General features: G+C 34.0%; 2 protein-coding genes across 2 annotated transcripts; both read left to right on the forward strand.

Annotated features, from left to right (window-relative positions):
* The first annotated feature begins 3588 nt into the window (after positions 1 to 3588).
* Positions 3589 to 7947, forward strand: LOC109007515 (NAC domain-containing protein 62-like). Its single transcript, XM_018987201.2, has 7 exons — positions 3589 to 4014; positions 4557 to 4834; positions 5398 to 5694; positions 5814 to 6140; positions 6336 to 6722; positions 6922 to 7308; positions 7394 to 7947. The coding sequence occupies exons 1-7, from the start codon at positions 3849 to 3851 to the stop codon at positions 7691 to 7693; spliced, it is 2142 nt and encodes a 713-aa protein (XP_018842746.1). The 5' UTR covers positions 3589 to 3848; the 3' UTR covers positions 7694 to 7947.
* Positions 7948 to 12719: 4772 nt separating this feature from the next.
* Positions 12720 to 15420, forward strand: LOC109007516 (NAC domain-containing protein 91-like). The gene is made up of 6 exons (XM_018987202.2): positions 12720 to 13016; positions 13138 to 13415; positions 13743 to 14015; positions 14114 to 14398; positions 14505 to 14837; positions 15032 to 15420. Exons 1-6 carry the CDS (start codon positions 12788 to 12790, stop codon positions 15182 to 15184), a joined length of 1551 nt encoding a protein of 516 aa, XP_018842747.1. The 5' UTR covers positions 12720 to 12787; the 3' UTR covers positions 15185 to 15420.
* Positions 15421 to 16888: the final 1468 nt, after the last annotated feature.

Here is a 16888-nt window from a genome sequence, read left to right on the forward strand (position 1 = left end):
ATGATTGTATAAAATCTGTATAGGATCACATCTTGAGTTTGCTTGAGAGCTATGGAAGTTATGAATTTGAAGGTTGATAATGGTAATAGTAGTAGAGGTGGTGTTGTAGAAGTGAGACGTAGGTAATTAAGATAGAGAGGGGTGAAGGTAGGTAGGAGTAATAAAATGAAAAGAAAAATGATGATAGATGAAAGAATACGAAGAGCTCTTTGAGATAGTTTTTCCTTATCCTCATGGGCATTAAATCCCATGTTCTAGATGAAATAGCTAGCGTTTAACAAGTGATTGGTGGGAAGTTTCAAATTGACTAGTATTTCGTAGGTTATAGCATATCCGACAAATAGGAGTAACTCACACACACTGGGTAAATTATTAAGATAGTAATTGGTGCTACATGCAGTCACATTAGAGTTTTTTTTTAATATGTAAAATTAGTTTTTAAAAGATGTGATTTTGAATATATATATATATTTATATATATAAACCAATGATTTTGAAGATGCTAGTAGCAACACCAATTGATATACTAGCGCATGAAACTCACGCATCACCTTGGCCGAGCGTACGTCATGATCAGTGTGCGTCACATACCGACTCAACCCTACCAATATTTGATGATCTTCAGCCACAGGCGCTTGCAACATCTTTGAAATCCTTGGCAGTTTTAGCCTTAGATTTCTCAAATCAGCCCCATTACCCCACCCAGTACCATTATTCATGTTGGCATATGCATGCATGCATGGGTCCTGTGCGCTGGCTGGCCAGTACCACGTTCACATGAAATACTCGATTATATCAAGTTATATGCCCCCCCCCCAGCTTATTCTAGATGTATATGATCCACGTGTGTTGGTGGTGTGGAATCTCTACTAGCAAAACACTACAAAATAGTCAATTATAATACACATCCCAAGGCTGTGGCCTGCTTCAAATTACTACAACAACAACAACATATATATATATATATATATATGTATGTATGTATATGTAAAGGATATGTTCCACACCACCAACCACATAGATGACCTGTAACGAATAAAAGGGTAACACTAATTGTTCTGGAGACACTTCGATGCCAAAGTCAGTATAGCAACATGAGAGCAAGTATATAAAGTAACCAATAAATCAAGTGAAAAATTAATTTGTTACTTCCTGTAGGTTATTTATAGAGGTTATTTCCTTAGAGTGATAGAATCTAATTTGTTTTTTGAAGTATTTTTCTTTTAAGAATCTGAGTCATCATTAGGAGTTTGAGTTCCTTCTTAACTTTATCTCTTAACTAAAATTGTGGGATCAAATATACCTTCTAATATATATATAAATATATATAAGCTAGCTAGGAAACTCTCTTGGCAAGCCTCATGATCTTCTTAGCCTTGTTTGTTTTCCAAAAACATCTCATCTCATCTCATCTCATTTCATCTCACCTCATCATTACAACTTTCTCAAATCTCCACACAAAATAAAATAAACAATTCAACTTTTTCAAATCCCAAAACAACAATAATATTAAAAAATATATTTTAACAATATTTTATTTAATTTTTTAACTTTAATCTCAACTCATCTCATCTCATTTCATCTCATCTCTGAAAACAAACGGGCCCTTAATGCATGCAGGTCAAGCACCATATATAACTTCTTGGTCAAAACAAGGGTCAGGGTTAGACTGTTAGTGGAGTTGATAACAGATTATAATGACTTGAATGTTATATCACATCATGACAAATCGCAGTATTTGGAGAAGATTATATACTCTTTGTGGAAAATGGATTATTCTTCAAATGGGAGGAGGGACCCATATATAATAATTATCAGCTGGTTATATCCCCTCGCCTCCAAAAGACAAATCAAGGGTCATTGGAATCTTGATCAACTACTCCATCGTGATCATACTTGATACTATATTTTTTTTTAAATAATCAATCAAGTTATATAAAAATTAATTGCTAAAGAGAAGGGGTTTAAAAGGCTAACCAACATGGTATTTTTATTTACATGAACTTTTAACTTTTTCTAGGGTAATTTGATAGAATAATAATTGCAACTTGCAGCACTTAAAAGCTAGAGGCCAACTTTACATATTAAATAATATTTTAGCCAATGCAATTGTGACACATAAGTACTGAAGTAGAAAATAGGATAATCAATTGCCTAACTTTTCTTTGTTTAAAGAAGAAAAGCTCATCGCTTCATTTGTTTTTATAAATCTTTTTAATAAATCTCATCTCATTTAATTATTATAATTTTTTAAAATTTTTTATATAAAATAAAATAAATAATTTAATATTTTAAAATTTTAAAATAAAAATAATATTAAAAAATATATTTTAATAATATTTTATTTAATTTTTAATTTTTATTTTAACACATCTCATTTTACCTTATTTATTTTACAATAACAACAGTGACCCAAGATATTACTTGAAAAGTGCTAGCTTGCATAAACGACAACAAACCACCCCATAGTACAGATGGGTCCTCCCTCATGTCCTCCCCAACCTGATTTAAAGCGGAAAAGATTCTTAATTTATTGCTTTTTTTTTTTTTTTTTTTTATCGAGACTCAACCTCTTTTACAAGCACTTTTCTTTTTGCGTGTTCACACTGTTTGGAAGGAAGGAAAATAGGTGTAATTTACTAGCAGAGAACAAACTGCAAAGTAACAATGCCCCACAACAACAAAATAATGTTTGAATATGAATGAACCCTAAAATAAATATTTGAGTCTTTGTTCAAGTACTCTTTTCGAATTGAATTATCTAATTTAATTAAAAAACAAATAAAAGAATCAGATCATCTCAATCTGTTAAAATTATTCAAAGCTTCCATTAATACTAGCATGCATTAATATGTATGCATGTACGTACTATGCACGCATGGTTTTCATTGTTATATTTACTCATATTTCTCACACTAAGTAAATATTTCAGATTTTTTTTAAAAAAAATTACATTTTTTTCTTGATATTTTATATATATATTTTTAATAATATTTTATCATTTCAATTTAATTTAATTTAATATTTAAACGTAATTTAAGTATGGAGTAAGAGAATGAATAATAATTATTGAATAATAAATTAATTATAAAATAAAAAAAACACACGGACACTGGGAGCGAGGAGCGACGTTCGGTTTTCTGTTTATTTTTTGGTAACTCGAAAAACCAACTCGGGGCACCTCGGACGCGTCGCATTCCTGCTCAAATCGCACCACTATAGCAGACACCACTCTATTACGTGGCGGAATATCATTCGCTGAGTAGCAGAATCCTCATCCCTGAGCCCCCCTCCGAACTCGGGGCACCTCGGACGCGTTGATTTCCTGGGCGGGCCCCACTTCTGCTTTAGACACCATGTACCACGTGGCGAGATCTCATTTGTTTGTTGACAATCCGCATACGCAAACTTTCTTGCCACGCCTTCCCACTCTACCCCCTACAGGTCGACACTCTGACACACAATCCTCCACCCTTACTACTTCGGCATTATCATAGTTATCAGTAATTACGAGGGCAATCATTCTCACGCGGTATATACGAACCATCGGCGAACGCAGTCAAGTGTGTATAAAAACTGCTGGGGTCGAGCTAGAGTCACCAACTCTCCCTCTGTCTCTCTCTCTCTGTTCAGTGCTCTGCTTAACCCACAAAAGAAAAGACCAATGGCCCAGACCGACATCCAGGCTCCAACCCCGAATTGAATCTCTCTGATTCCTCCGATACCCTCTTTTTCACTTTCCTGTGGTTTGTTACAAAAAAGAGCTCGCTTTTCATTTTCTGCTCTCCCTCCTTCCCTCCCCTACTCTCTCTCTCTCTCTCTCTCTCCGCGAGCGCGCGCCGTATGCGATGGCTGTGATCTCGTTGGACTCGCTGCCACTGGGGTTCCGATTTCGGCCGACGGACGAGGAGCTGGTTGATTACTACTTGAGGTCCAAGATTAATGGGAACAATGAAGATGTTTCGGTTATTCGTGAGTTAGATGTTTGCAAATGCGAGCCTTGGGATTTGCCTGGTAAAATTCTTGTCCTCTGTTGCTATGATCGCACGCCAATGTTCTTTTATTTTTAATATTTCTGATATTTTCATTTTTGGGTTGGTTAAAAGTCTTGGAGTTCTTGAATAAGAGACTGTATCGATCGAATTTGGTATTCTTTCTTTTTTCCTTAGGAGTGAAGACATAATTATTGTCTGTCTACGTGAGAACCTTTGTGTGAGTAACATATCTGAACAATCTGGTACTTTAAAAAATAGTGGGGGATTTCGAAGAGTTATTAAGTCATTTGTCAACAGTTCGTCCGACAATTTATTTTTTCTTTCTGGACCTTGAATTTCGACAAATTTAGTGTTTTCTACAACATTATTATGCTATGTGAGCTTAACTTGTATTTGATGAACGAATTTAAGTCTTTTTTTTTTTTTTTAATGAAATTCAATTTACTAGTTTTTGGTATATTAAGGTGTTGCAGGACTGGTTATTAATTCAGTGGTTTATAATTTTTCCCTTTGATTTTCTCTTTCTGGGTATTGATTTGGTGCTTACATTCTTTGGGGTAGATTTATCGGTGGTAAAGTCAAAGGATCTGGAGTGGTTCTTCTTCTGTCCACAAGACCTGAAATACCCGAACGGACGTCGATTGAACAGGGCAACGGTTGCTGGGTACTGGAAGGCAACTGGCAAGGATCGGAATATCAAATCCAGAAAGAAGTTGATCGGAATGAAGAAGACCTTGGTTTTCTACACTGGGCGTGCTCCTAACGGAAAAAGGACCAATTGGGTTATGCATGAGTACCGTACTACTCTGAAGGAGCTTGATGGCACAAACCCTGGTCAGGTTAGTGATATTGAATTGAGATTTCTTCTTGAGTAAATCGAGGTTTTCTTATTTTCTAAGAGGGAGGCTGTTAGTGCACGTCCCGTAAAAAGTGGTATCATGCAATTTTTTTATGATCTCAGAATACTCAATCACTAGTGTGACTTGGATGGATGATTCATCTTACCTTTAAAATGTGAAACAGATAATTTGCAAGGAAGCACGTGGTTTGGATCTAGATTTTGTGCATTTGGCCAACAAATGACAATTAAGAAGCATGCACTGGTTTCTTTTTCTTTTTTCCGTTTCTTTCTTTGTTATTATTATCTCCTTAATTTTTTGTATGATTCTTTTGATTGAAATTTAAGTGTGCCTTTATTATGAGTCGGCTTTATAAAAGGTGCTTCCTTAAACACCTACTATACGTCAAATGGCTTTGGTGAACAACCTCCTGCATTTTTTTTCCCGTCTTTAGAGTTCTTTTAGTTGTCTGTCGACACGCATTCATATACTAGTCAATTAGAATTTTGCCTAGACAATTAGTTACATTCCCCTAACTCAGTTTGTCGATGCAATTTATGCAGAGTGCCTTTGTCCTCTGTCGTTTATTCAAGAAATTGGATGAGAGACTTGAAGGTTCAAATGGTGATGAAGCGGAACCAGCTGTTTCAACTCCTACTGCAGCCAAATCTTCTCCTGCAGATACACAGTCTGAAATAGCATCTCCATCTGTGGGAGGGGAAGTTGAAAACCATCCTGCAATTATTGACTGTTCTCCTGCTGAGAATTCAGATGCAACAACGTCTGACACTGTCCCACCTATCAATTGTAAAAGCAACAATGGTGCAGAAAATTATTTTACAGACTCACCGGTTTCTGAGGTGAGAAAGAAATTGAGAACCTGAATTGCAGTGTTAAAAATTGTACGTTTTGTTTTCTTGGAAATGAGACGTGAGGGTAACTAAGTATTAATCCTGTTTGCTCATGTTTTTTACATCAGGTTGATCATCTGCTGGAGCAAGGCTTTAACATGTTCTATGATCCACCGGGGCTACTAGATGACAAAATCTTCTCCCCGATACATTCACCAATGCAATATGGGCTAGGATCTTCTTGCACATATTATGCTACCCCCAATGATCTGAAGAATAGTTATACTGGGGTGCAGTCTCACCATGGCTCTAGTGAGCCAGATGCCCATATGGATGAGTTCCTGGCTTCTGTGCTTAATAATCTGGCTTATGAAGATCAGACTCCGCTAAAAACAGAACCGGTTAATTACAATGGATCATACAGTGGGTCAGATACAGACGGGGTTAATGCAATGGTAAGTGGAAGCTCTCAAGATACAATTTATTAATTGGTTTTGCAATTTTATCCACTATATTTTGATTAGTATCAATTATGGCTACATGCCGTGAGTTGCTGTGGTTCTGTTTGGATACATTTGTATTCAAAACGGTTTTTAGTGTCTTAAACTAAGCTGGTTTTTTCATAATAACATTGAATTTGGGCATGACAGCTTGACCTTCAAAGTTCTCTATGCTGTGAAGAGCTCGTCGAGAGAGAGGCTCCTTTACAGGTGGGAGCAACACCGGAATATTGCAGTAATGCATCTTTTGAGCATGATGTTGATGAGAACAGGGGATACGTGGCTTTGCCACATAATGAGTCTTTTGAGCAGATAGCTTTCTCATCTGGCGGCACGGGTGGTGAGGTTAGTACTGGTATCAGGATAAGGACTCGCCAACCGCAGAATCAACCACCTATTGCAAACTCTGCACAGGGAAGTGCTCCAAGAAGATTGCGATTGCAGTGTAAACTTCAAGTGCAGCCACTTCATTGCGGCCCCATGTCTGAGGATCAGAGCAGACCAGAAGACCATGAATTAAAAATAGCTGCTACTGAGGTAAGGAGCTTGTTATATGAAACTACTGTGCATCTCTAATGTTATATGCACGGATTGTGAAGTTGATTAAAAGGCCAACATGCAGGTCGTAATTTGCTGTGGTTCTATTTGGATACATTTGTATTCAAAACAATTTTTAGTGTCGTAATTTTTAACCAAGTCTGTTTCTCCATAATGACGATGAATTTGTGTATGACAGCTAGAGCCTCAAGATTATCTGTGCTCTGAAGAGATCATCAAGAGAGAGGCTTCTTTACCGGTTGGAACAATGCCAGAGGATTATGGTAATGTATCCTTCGAGCATGATGTTGAAGAGAACAAGGGAAATGTGGCTTTGCCACAAATTGAGTCTATCGAGCAGGGAGCTCTCTCAGCTTTTGGTGCTAGTGGTGAGGTTAGTACTGGCATCAGGATAAGGACTCGCCAACCACAGAATCAACCATCTATTGCAAACTCTGCACAGGGAAGTGCTCCAAGAAGATTGCGATTGCAGTGTAAACTTCAAGTGCAGCCACTTCAATTTGGCCCCATGTCTGAAGAGTGGAGCACACCTGAAGACCATGAATTAAAAGCTGCTGCTACAGAGGTGAGGAGCTAGTTATGTGAAACTACTGTAAATCTCTGATGTTATATGCACGGATTGTGAAGTTAATTAAAAGGCTGATGTGCAGGAGGGAAAGGCTTCAGAAAAGCATGGTCCTGCTGCTGGTTCTGCTGCTGCTGCTGCTGCTATTGTCTGTTCTACTAGTGAACCACAAAGAGTCCTTCCTGATTCTAGTAAGATCTCTCAAGAGGAGCCACTTCTATTGAAGTCAAAAGGCAAAACTTTGGCAGGCATTAATGACCTTTCTGTGTTTTCGGAGACCCCTTTTCGTCACTCAATCTGGTCATTTGCTTTGGTGTTCAGGGTAGTGGTGGTTATAGTATTGTTCGGAATCTTTGCCAGCGTATGGAAATGTCTTAAATTTTGATGCTACTTTGGAGACATTTCTTTCTGGGGCTGGGGTAACTATATAGACTTATCTCGGGATAGTTTGTTAGACTTGTTGATATTAGTAATTAGTAGTTAAAAAAAAAAAAGAGGGAAAAAAAAGAAAAGAAAAAAAAAAGTTGATGTATGCTTAAACTATGTCCATCTTTGTATATGTATAAACCTTCACACGCGGCTTTTTTCTTGGTATTATATGATATTAAAGTTTAATTTGCATGTGGACATGCAAAGAGTTGTTTTGCTTTCTTGATGAGGATGTGCTTTTAAACATGTCGATGTAGTGCGGCTAACTACAATTTGTTGATGAATAATTTTACATTGCATGTGGACAAGGTCTTAGATATGTTTATAAAAAATTATCAATCCTCTTTTGTAGAATCAGTTTTATGAGATGGGTTAGGTTTATGATTTTCTTCATAGTATCAGAGTCTGTCACAGGACAAATGAGAGTCCATATTACTTGCGCATGACAAGGACCTGGAAAAATACTGGTCTCCACGTGAGGGACGGTGTTGAGGATAATCACACATTACCTGTAGACGAAGTTTTGGACATGTTTATAAGGAATGAGCAATCTTCTCTTATAGAATCGATTTTATAAGATGAGTTAGGCTCATAATTTTTTTTACAATTATGATACTTAACCAAAAGAAGGGTACAATTGTGGGGATGTTTACAGATTGCTCATGGTGGAGATTGTTGGATGGTCTGTGGGCATGGCCAGACATCGTTTATGTTGGGAGAAGGTGCGTTTTCAGTTAAAAAAGACAGATTCAAGTGATAAAGGGTTTGGGTATTGGTGGTACTTTCTTCGGGTCTAGTGTTCAAATCCTTGGATGCAAATAATGTTTAGAGCCAGTTGGGATTTGTGTCATGATAATGCAAATATGTTCTACTTGCATGATGTTCGGAATTTTTTGTGAGAGAAAAAGCATCATTGGCAAGGTTAAAAAAAAAAGAAAAGAAAAAGACCGACACAGGCATTCATGGGATCAGGACATAGTTTTTTGAGGGTGCGGTGTTGCTAAAATGAGTGGTGTACGGCTTATATTAAGTGATAAGTGATAAGAAAGAGGAAGGAAAGGGTTGAAGAAGAGAGAATAAAGGATCATTAAAAGTGGGGAGAGAGGGAATGATAGTCATAAAAGTAGACAAAATCTTTATAGCTATGATTCTTGAAACAAAGTGAGTGTTCTAGTTCTGCTTTATTTGTTTTTACAGATGAAATAAATTGAGATTTAAGTTATAAAACTTAAATAAAATATTATTTAATATTATTTTTATTTTAAAATTTTAAAAAATTAAATTATTTATTTTATTTTATGTAAGAATTTAAAAAAATTATAATGATGATATAAGTTGAGTTGAAAAGAGTTATGAAAACAAACGATGCAATCTTAATAGTGTCACAAGGCTATGATCATTTGTTTAAACTCATTAGATTTTGTTAATATTTGTAAAAAAACATATTTCTATTTATCATTATTTTTATTATCATATTCTCAGCATCTCTTAATCTGATATTTGATAATTGATGTATAAGTAAAATATAATAAATAATCTCTAATTATTTAATACCACATTATAAGTGGTATGCTCCATCAACTTTTACTTTTTTTTTTTTAAATGATGTTTTAAAGGTGATAAAAATGTCACATTTTTACATAATGATATAAGAGTAAGAAGAAAGTGTGTTTTGTAATATTATATAAAAAAAAACAATAAATATTGATAATAAAGCAATAAGAGATGGGAGAATTAAAAATATATATATATATATATTGAAAACAGTGAAAATTGAAAAGAATAAAGAACAGAAAAATGATAAAGGGGGAAGGAAAAATAAACAAGAATGCTTTAAAAAAATAGGTAGGTACTATGTATTCTACTTTTCCTTTTCTGCCATTCTTCCCTTTCACAACCAAATATAAAAATAAAATGAAAGAGTTGCTACATATATATAAAAAGAATATATCGATAATATATTTTATTTGAATTTTTTTAATATTTAAAAGTAAAAATAGAATATACTATCGATACACTCTTTCAATGCACTATTTCGATCTGTTTAGCATATTCTCAAAATAAAATAAAATTAAAAAAAAATGAAAAGAAATTCATAATTTCCGTCCATTAGAATAAAAGGTAAGAGAGAACAGATGACAAGAGGATAGTGTATGTTGATTTTTTTTTTTTTTTTTATCAGATCTAATTAGAGCATTTATAATGGTTTTTTTTTTATCTTATCTGTTAAAATACAAAATCAAACTTTATTTTTTTTTTATTTTACATACTGATTTTTATAATATATTATACATTAATATATCTATTTTTTCTTCGTATCATTTAAATAATATATTTTTTATTCTTTTTAAACATTTCCTTTCTACCAATAAATTTGTAATATCAATATTTTTTTTTTTATATTTGCAACATATTATTATATACAATGTAATATAATTCAGTCCTATACATACAAAATAAAAATATATAAGCCAATTAAAATTAAAAATAAAATCAAAATATGAGAAAATTGGATAAATAATATTTTCAAGATATTTTTTAGAAAAAACTAAAATAGAGGTGTTTTAAATGAAGAATAATAAAAATAATTTGTATTGAAATGTAAAAGTAAAAGGAAATAAGAGAGTAAATAAAGTGTAAATAATAAAAAAAATATTTAAAAGATGAACAATATCCGCTACATGTAGCAGATTAATATATCAACTTTTATTTTACGTATTATTTTACATGATCGGATAGAACTTATTTTATGAAAAATTCTTTAAATAATTTATATTTTTTATATTTTACATAAAATCATATTAAATTATGTTAATTTATAAAATTATTTTTATATAAATGTTTTTTGTCGGTTAGAAACTATGATGTAGATAGCATTTGTCAAAAGTGTATGACTATGCACAGAACTTTTGGCTCCCTTGTTGATCAAGAAAATAAACAAATAAAAAGTAATTCTCAGAATCTCAAGTTGAAAGGTAGTAGAAACAGAAAGCAAAACGACGTCGTGGAAAACAACCAATCTGGCAATGCTTAAGCCTTAGGAAACGAGGGTGGACATTGTGGGACCCACACGTACGTACTGTTTTAAAACGATATGCATGTTGTAATGTATTATTCTGTCTGTTGACTTCAGGTCAATCCTGTACGGAAGCCAACTTCAGTGCTCAGAGTCAGTCTTCCACACTCAACTTTTTTAATAATAAAAAAAAAACTAGAATTTAATTTTTTTATTTAAAATGGTTTATTTAATTTTATTGAGATTTAACTTTCTCTTAAAATTGTATAAATTATTTCTCGAGAAGCAAATATAAACTAACGATATTTACTATTCTTCTATTTTATTTTCGTAGAATTATGTAAATATGATAGTTTTTATTACTTGAGATGATTTGAGATGATTTGAGATGAGCTGAGATGAGCTAAGATAGATTGTGAATAATAATGAGATGAGTTGTGAATAATAGTGAGATTTGTGAGTTAAAGTTGTTGAATAGTAGTGAGATGAGTTGAGATGAGCTGAGATGACTTGCGAATCCAAACGTCTCCTAATCATCTTTTATCTTCTTAAAATTTAAAAGTTGATACAAAATATGACGTAATTAAATTATGCTGAGATGAAAGTTTAGTTTATAAAGTCCTTCAACAAATGCATTATTTAAATTATTAATTAATTTTGAAAATCACATCCCAAACTAATTTGTTTATTCAAAATTTATTTTTTTAAATCTACTAAAAAAATAGAGGTGGGAATATTTTGAAGCAATAATTTCATATTTTTTAAGGGAAAAAAGTGGGAATATTATTATAATTTTTTCTAATATCTCCAGGAATGTAAATTGATAGTTTAGGCAGTATATTGTTTTGATAAATAATTTAGTTTAAAAAAATTAAAAGGAAACAAAAAATATTGTATTTCCACACTTTCCAGCTTTAAGGAAAGAATATTTAGGTACTATTTAGATACAGAAATATTTTTAATTCATCTCATCATTACAATTTTTTTAAGTTTTCATATAAAATATAATAAATAATTTAATTTTTTTAAAATTTTATAATAATAATAATATTAAAAAATAATATTATAATAATATTTTATTCAATTCATATAAAATCATCTAATCTCATATCATCTCACCATCCAAACCAATCCATTAAGGGCTCGATTGTTTTCGCAGATGAGATGAGATGAGTTGAAATTATTGTTAAAAAATTGAATAAAGTCTTGTTATAATATATTTTTTAATATTATTTTTATTTTGAAATTTGAAAAAGTTGAATTGTTTATTTTATTTTGTATTGAAAGTTAGGAAAATTGTAATGATTAGACGAGATGAGATGAAATGTTTTCTGAAAATAAATAAGGCTTAAGATGCTTGACAGCATTGACATTGGCTTCATCAAAGTTATCTCTAAAATCTGATGAAAAATATATGATTTCAATAAATTCAAAATCTCCATAGCCATAATCCAATATTAAATTAGCTATTCAATTCATCAAAATAATAATATAATAATATTTTTTTAATAGTTTTTTTTTAATATTTTACAATTACTTTAATCATAAGGTAATTAATAATTTAATTTGATTCTTACATTATTATTATAAGATGGTTAGAGATTAAACGTGAATAAAAAATAAATTTAATGAGTGAATAGTAACCCTTTAAATTTGAAGAAACTCATCTATTTACTGTATCTCAAAACTTCTCACATATCTTTTTGATTAATCTAATGCAGTTCTATTTTGATAAAATTTATCATATTTTATATTATTTTATCATATTTTATATTTGATTAAGCTTTTGATAAACTCAATATCAATGCGCTGAGAAAGAAAAAAAAAAAAAAAAGTGTTGCAAGAACCATTTTGATAAAAAAAAAGTTTAAACTTGGAGGACTAAAATGCAAACTTCGTCAAGAAGTTAGCTTGGCTCGTATAAAATTGGACCAACTGGATGCTGTCGCAATTCACAACTCTCACTCCATGCTTCCTCACTCGTTTTTCCTCCAAAGAGCTCTCCTGCTGTTTCCTAATCTCTCTGGATAGTTTATGGTTTTGTCCGTTAAACGTTCTCCCGTGTGTGCGTGTGTGTGGCTGTGCGTGTGGGGGGTGATGGATACTTTGTCTCTGAAACTGCCTCGAGGGTTCCGATTCAGTCCAACGGAACAGGAGCTCATCGACTACCACTTGTGTTCAAAGATTAATGGAAAGAATCATGAAGATATTTACTTCATTCGCGAAGTTCAGTTCTATAAATGGGAGCCCTGGGATTTGCCGGGTAATTGTAAAATATGCAATTATAAGATTCCCTCTTCGTTTTGCTTTTATGTGTTTTGCTTACATTGGGTCTTTGGCCCTCAAAACTTTGTGCTTATTCTGGTTAATTTCTTCGAGTGTAGATATGTCTGGCATAGTGTCCAAGGATCGGGAGTGGTTCTTCTTCTCGCCACAGGAACTGAAGCATCGGACTGGGAATCGATCGAACAGGGCAACCGAAACTGGGTACTGGAAGTCCACCGGTCAAGATCGAAGAATCATGTCTGGCTCGACTTTGATCGGAATGAAAAAGACTCTGGTGTTCTACCTAGGGCGTAGTCCTACCGGGATAAGAACACCTTGGGTAATGCATGAGTACCGGACAACCCAGAAGGAGCTCAACGGCACGAACCCTGGTCAGGTTGGTTTTTTGGTCTTCCCTTTTGCCATGTTTCTTTGCCGGTAGCTTTTGTTTCACAGGCTGGCTTGTGATATTTTGTGTATGTTTCTTTTGCGTTTATCTAAGATCATTCTGCCACCCAAATCAGGTGGAATCTTTAGATTTGTTAAATTCTTATTGTGGTTTCTTAATATGCTTAATTGGTAATTTTCAGAGCTCTAACCATTCTTATTATACACAAATTTGCATATTGTCATCTTGCAGCTTTCTAGCATCGCATTTTAAGTATTTGATCAGCTGATGCTGTTACGTTCCCTTGATTCATCTCTTTTGACGAACTTTATGCAGAATCCCTTTCTCCTGTGTCGTTTATTTGATAAACAAACAAAGAGTAGCAAAGGTCCAAACTTCAATGATGCTAGACCTGCCACTGGTCTTGAAGAAGCAGAGCCTGATCTAGCTGTGGCTTCAGCATCGGAAGTGCAAGCTGAGGATAATGGAACAATCAATGAGTATTCTAATTATGAGAATTCTCATGGGACAATATCTGACACTACAGAAATTGTTGAGAGTGATGACAACAATTCTAGTGCTTGTTTCGCAGAATTTATCCTTACTGAGGTGAGAATGGATTTGATTTTCAGCTTTTAAAAGTTGTTTAAGTTTCTTTGAAAAATCAATTAAGTAATTATCTTATTCACTTATGTTTATTCTATCAGGATGATTTGCAGCTAGAAGAAGAAATACGAAGGGTCCTGAATCCATTAGATTGTGAACCATTGTCCTCATTAATTTCGTCCTCCAATAAGCCTGTTGTTTCATCCCCTGCAACAGCTAAATCTTCTCTTAAAGAAGCAGAGTCTGAGCCAGCTGAAGCTGACGATTACCTAAAATTATTTTATCATGAAGACAATTATGATGGAATATTTTATCCTGAATGTAACCAGATTAGTGATAATGTTTATACCGCAAAAAATCAAATGGCAGGAGCAACACCTTGTGAGGTAAGGAATCGAGTTCCTGCTTAAAAGTAAAATGTTCCATATTTTAAGGTCAGTTAAGTTCCTTGTCTCATTTGTTTTTTTTTTTTTTTTTGTTCCTAACATCAAGGGTGACTTGCAATCGGAGGATGGCTTGGCTATGTCCGATCTCTCACAAGGGACAATAGATTGGAACTTACCCTTCCAGTTCTTCCCCTCTTCACCCTCAGATATGCACAAAGAGTCAGATCCTTTTTGCATATCAGACGCTGTCACCAATGACTTGAACAGCAGTCATGGTGGGGTGTGTTTACAATATGATCTGAATGGGTACCCTTATATTCCCATTATGTCTGGCAGTCAAAAGAATCTCACTTTTGGCTGCGAGACTGGGAAAAGCGCAGTCTCTAGTAGGGACAATGGATCATGCAGTGGGTCAGATATGGAAATCGAGGACTTACTGGTAAGTTCAAGCTCTCAGGTACCTTTTATTAATTGGTTTTGCAAGTTTAGCGAAGAAATTTTGTGTTGTTGTATCAGCTTGAATGCCGTGAGTTGATACATTTTAACTTGAGCAATGGCTTCAGCTTGAATCTTTTATTTTCAGAGTTATTGGTCTTTTGATAGCTAATAATGTATTGTTCCTGTGTACAACAGCTTGAGCCGACATTTGAAGATTCTGAAGAGGTCAACAAAAGAAAGGCTTCATCAGGGTTTTTAAATCCAGAACCTATATCATCGATGGAAGGGTCTGGGCCTTCAAATCAGATCATAGGATCTGATTTGACTCCAATGAATTATTGGTATTAATAATTCTTTGGAGGATGAGTAGTAACATATGGAATACTCATCACTAATTTGCTCAGTTTCTGAAGCAATTCCAGTACCTAAACACCAAATTACTATTATTTTGTTAAGCCAATGCCAATTATGCTTTTTAGCATCAATCCTTGATTCCAAGGGAATAGTTCCTTTGGAAATTATTCAAAGAGTAATTCTACATACAACCGTGAAGTGCGTAACTGCGTAATCGCTTTGAAAAAGAATGGGATCCACTATTAAAAAATTAATTTTTTTCATGTGGGTCCCATGTTTTATTCATTTTTTTCAAAGCGATTACACGGCAGTTACATAATTCACTGTTGTAAGTATCTTTTCTCTTATTCAAAAATGTTTTCTGCTGAACCAGCATTTCCCTCCTTTGGAAATCTGGAAGTTATTAAACACAAACCTCATACCAAAACATCCACAAAATACCCCAGCCAAGTAGTCCATGACTACAATTACTTTTTCACGAACCCAATGCATTATTGGCCAATTTCAATTTCTCCTTGTTACATTCAAGTTCTATCCATGGCTAATAGCCATAAAAAGAAACTGTTTCCCTACTAAGTGGTAATTACTCTGTCATGAACTTTGAGGAAGACCCTCAAGTTTCATGGTCATGCTGAGATTATACCAGAATCTTGTAAAAGAATCTGGTTCTGAGACTCATTACCATATTAAATGATTATCAGAAAATTAAAATTAAGGATCTGATAATCATATGGATGTTACCCTATCAAATGATTATACAAACCTAATAAAAATGAGGTTCAATAATCATATGTGGAAGCCACCAAATCAAGTGCCTATGAGAGCCTGAAAAAAGAGGTTCTGATGATCGTTTGGAACCGGAGTAAACTGGATGCTACCGACACACTCGCGCAAATTCAAGATAGCGTGGTCTGTTTGTGGGATTGGGATTTACCTGGCTTACTGGTCAAGAGTTCATGGAGTATTTCTCTGCAGAAATCTACGAGGGGAGGAAAGCATCACTGCCACCGCGTAAGAGAGCAGGAAGATTTACAACCATGGAAAATTGGAAAAGAATGTAATTTAAGCTACTTTATTTTGCTTGTAAGAAATGTTGGTTTGTACTTTAGCAACAGACATATGACTGTAAATAATGTTGTGTTAGATAGAAGGGTTTGGCTTTGAATACCTTATCAGTTTCTTTTGGTCAAGAGTTCAGGAAACCGTAGAAGGGTCTGAAACTTGTCTCAAGTTGAAGACAATACTCTCTACTCGCTATGTATAAGGATAGATGTTTCTTTGATATATTCTCTGCCTATGTTGGATTGTATTCTCTGCCTATGTTGGGATAATTTACCATTACCAATGGATTGGATTGTGTTGGATTGTATCTCTGTCTATGCAGTAATCATCTCCGTTCTTGTATGGTTGATAAGCATTTGCATGTAAAGTTGTTATACAGAAATGCAAAAATAATAAACTTCTGCTCTACATGTTGAGTAGGCAGAATTCATCACATTTCTGTATTTGCTCTGCTTATTTGGTATCAGAACAGAGGTGAGAACTTCCTTCTTCCTTCTCAATGACCACACCCTCTGCTTCATCTTCCACCACAAAATCTCAACCTCCATTAAACAGTTCCACCACCAGCCCCAATAATCACTCACAAACCTCAATCACCATGCTTAAAACTTAACCCTGACATTTCTCTCTTATGGA

This window comes from Juglans regia, chromosome 16 (assembly GCF_001411555.2).
Source record: "Juglans regia cultivar Chandler chromosome 16, Walnut 2.0, whole genome shotgun sequence".
Lineage (NCBI taxonomy): Eukaryota > Viridiplantae > Streptophyta > Magnoliopsida > Fagales > Juglandaceae > Juglans > Juglans regia.

Bases quoted from the DNA above. Each gene is read 5' to 3' on its own strand.
- LOC109007515 (XM_018987201.2), top strand. From the start codon at position 3,849: ATGGCTGTGATCTCGTTGGACTCGCTGCCACTGGGGTTCCGATTTCGG. The intron at 5,695-5,813 runs GTGAGAAAGAAA...TTTTTACATCAG, and splicing joins CAGACTCACCGGTTTCTGAG to GTTGATCATCTGCTGGAGCA. The intron at 7,309-7,393 runs GTGAGGAGCTAG...GCTGATGTGCAG, and splicing joins TAAAAGCTGCTGCTACAGAG to GAGGGAAAGGCTTCAGAAAA.
- LOC109007516 (XM_018987202.2), top strand. From the start codon at position 12,788: ATGGTTTTGTCCGTTAAACGTTCTCCCGTGTGTGCGTGTGTGTGGCTG. The intron at 13,017-13,137 runs GTAATTGTAAAA...CTTCGAGTGTAG, and splicing joins GGAGCCCTGGGATTTGCCGG to ATATGTCTGGCATAGTGTCC. The intron at 14,016-14,113 runs GTGAGAATGGAT...TTATTCTATCAG, and splicing joins CAGAATTTATCCTTACTGAG to GATGATTTGCAGCTAGAAGA.